This window comes from Colobus angolensis, unplaced genomic scaffold (assembly GCF_000951035.1).
Source record: "Colobus angolensis palliatus isolate OR3802 unplaced genomic scaffold, Cang.pa_1.0 Scaffold172, whole genome shotgun sequence".
Lineage (NCBI taxonomy): Eukaryota > Metazoa > Chordata > Mammalia > Primates > Cercopithecidae > Colobus > Colobus angolensis.
Genome location: NW_012114844.1, coordinates 3,975,137 through 3,977,582, shown reverse-complemented (window position 1 = coordinate 3,977,582; position 2,446 = coordinate 3,975,137). Strand labels below are relative to the sequence as shown.

Genomic DNA, 2,446 nt, shown 5'->3' with positions numbered 1-2,446 from the left:
GCCCCCCTGTCCCCAGCGCCCCCTGCCGGCGGAGCCCAGCCAGGCCTTCCCGACCCCGGCCCGTTGAGGCTCCCCACAAAGAATCTGGAATTTCCAGAATTTCTGTGTTGTCCCTAAACTGGGCTCCAGGAGGTTCCCTTCGCTGTGTTCTCCGGGCCAAGTAGGGCAGCCTCTCAAAAGGGGACACGGGAGGCCTCCCGAGGGTCCAGGGTCACACAGAGGGGCAGCGGGGTCCCTGCTTCAAAGCTAGCTGCGAAGAGAGGCCTGGGCCCTCCCTGGATGGACAGCTGTTGCCCGCGCTAGGTGGGGCCCCGCAGTTCCCCATCTCCTGACTCCTCTCCTAGTGTGTTTGCTTGAAGCAGAGCGCAGAGTTGAGTCCACAGGCAGGGGACCGCGGCTTCGCCTAGGCCAGGGCCCACAGACTTTCAACAGGGGCCCCCGGGGAGCCTGGAGGCCGGCCAACCCCAATCTCACATCCCAGGCCAGCCTCCACCCCTAACACGGGCCATCTGTTCTTCGCGGCCCCAGCCTTGGCTCTGGCTTCGGGCTCCCCTTCCCCCTGTGCTCCCAGGAGCTTCCTCTCTCCCTTCTGCCATCACTAAACATGGCCCTGCCCAGAGGATGCCAGTCTTGTCCTCAGGGAGGTTATGGTCAGCTTCCTCCCTTTGTTTAGCCTTTGTGTGCCCCTTGCCCTCTGAGGTCCGCACACCTCCTCATTGTTCAATCTCCTGGGTGCTTTCCTTCAATTCCTGGAAGCTCACTTCTGGCTTCCTCTCCACCCTCAACCCTTCTGTCCTCTAGGGAATTCGTGTAGCACAGGGTCACCTACTTCCTCCACCTCATCTCCAGTGACCTTCCACTCCACCTTAGCCATCAGGTCTCAGGGTCACAGCCTGGGCTATGTCATCACTCAGAACTGCTCCATCTCGGAAATCCGAAGATCAGGTGCCCTCCTCTCAGACCCAACCCTGCCCTCCTTTCCACTTTTGCAATCCCACTATGTATTGCTCTTCCTCCAGTCCCTTGACACCTTCCTCTTTGCCCCATCTACCAGCCCCTCCTGGCTTCACCTACTTCCCTCCCTAGCTATATCCACTGCTTGACTCCTGGCCCCTACCCAACCACCTTCCGTTTCTTCCCCACCGCTTACACCAGCTGGTCTTGCTGGTTAGTGACAGGGACAGTTCAGACCACCACATCCATTGCACTGCATGCAATGAGCCTTTGTAGCTGGCACCCACTTGCTTCTCCCTCCATCTGGACACAGTGAAACAGGTGCCCTCCAGCAGTCAGAGACAATGCTTCCACCAGGGCTCTGTGGCTCCCTCCCCTCCTGTCTCTTCAAGGGTCCTGCTCCAGGTGTCCCCTACTGTCCTCAGTCTCCTTGGGCTGGTGATCGTCAGTCTAAAACATTCTTGTCTTCCTCCTATTAAAGATACTGTTAATAGCTGGGCACAGTGGCATAGGCCTGTAGTCCCAGTGATACTCAGGAGGCTGAGGAGGGAGGATCACTTGAACCCAGAAGTTCCAGGCCAGGCTGGGAGACATACTGAGACATTGTCTCTAGGGAAAAACAAACAAACAAAAAACAGGCAAGGTGCCTCACACCTACAATCCCAACACTTTGGGAGGCCAAGGTGGGAGGGTCACTTGAGCCCCGAGTTTGGGACCAGCCTGGGCAACATAGTGAAACACCGTCTCTACAAAAAAATTAAAAATTAGCCCAGCATGGTGGCGTATGCCTGTGGTCCCAGCTATTTGGGGGGCTGAGGTGGGAGGATCACTTGAGTCCAGGAGGTTCAGGCTGGGCCAGGCCCAGCCCCACCTGTGAGCAGTAGCCAAGATCACACCACTGCATTCCAGCCTGTGCAACAAAGTGAGGCCCTGTCTCAAAAAAGAAAAGAAAAGAAAAGAAAAAAAAGTACTGATAATACCCCTCCGTGGACTGGATGTCCCTTCTAGTTCCCACCCCACATACCTGCTCCTTGTCTTAGTCAAACTTCTCCCTCAAGGTTGTCTAGATTCCCCCTTTCCCTGTTTGTACCTCAGGCTAAGCCTCTTGTCCATCCCCATCTTGGTGTCAAAGCCAAATTCCTTCTCCACCTTGACCGCGCAGTGCATTCTAGAGATGCCCTCCCCATTCACACGCTTCCACTCTGCCCTTATCACCTGACACATATCTTCTTCACTCCATAAATATCAAGTATGCACTGCAGACCCAGGGCACTGGGGACATAGCTGTGAACAGATGGATAAGGTCTCTGTTCCCTGGGGCTCCCACTCTGGAGGAGGCCACGGACAGCAAGCAAATAGACAGATGGATAAACAATTCAGACCACCATATAAACAAGACCAGCTACAGAGAGGTGCTTTGAAGAAAATAAAACCGGAAGTGACTAGAGAGTCTACTTTCCATGGGGTGGTCAGGGAAGGCCTTCCTAAAAAG

At 55.4% G+C, this 2,446-nt stretch overlaps 1 protein-coding gene across 1 annotated transcript in view; it reads right to left on the bottom strand.

Annotated features, from left to right (window-relative positions):
* Positions 1-2,178, bottom strand: part of ADAMTS7 (ADAM metallopeptidase with thrombospondin type 1 motif, 7) — a 61,177-nt gene extending 58,999 nt beyond the window's left edge. The window contains exon 1 of the mRNA XM_011938442.1: positions 2,045-2,178. Coding sequence (XP_011793832.1) covers positions 2,045-2,178 — 134 coding nt within the window. The remainder of the gene's footprint in view (positions 1-2,044) is intronic.
* Between the last annotated feature and the right edge of the window lie 268 nt (positions 2,179-2,446).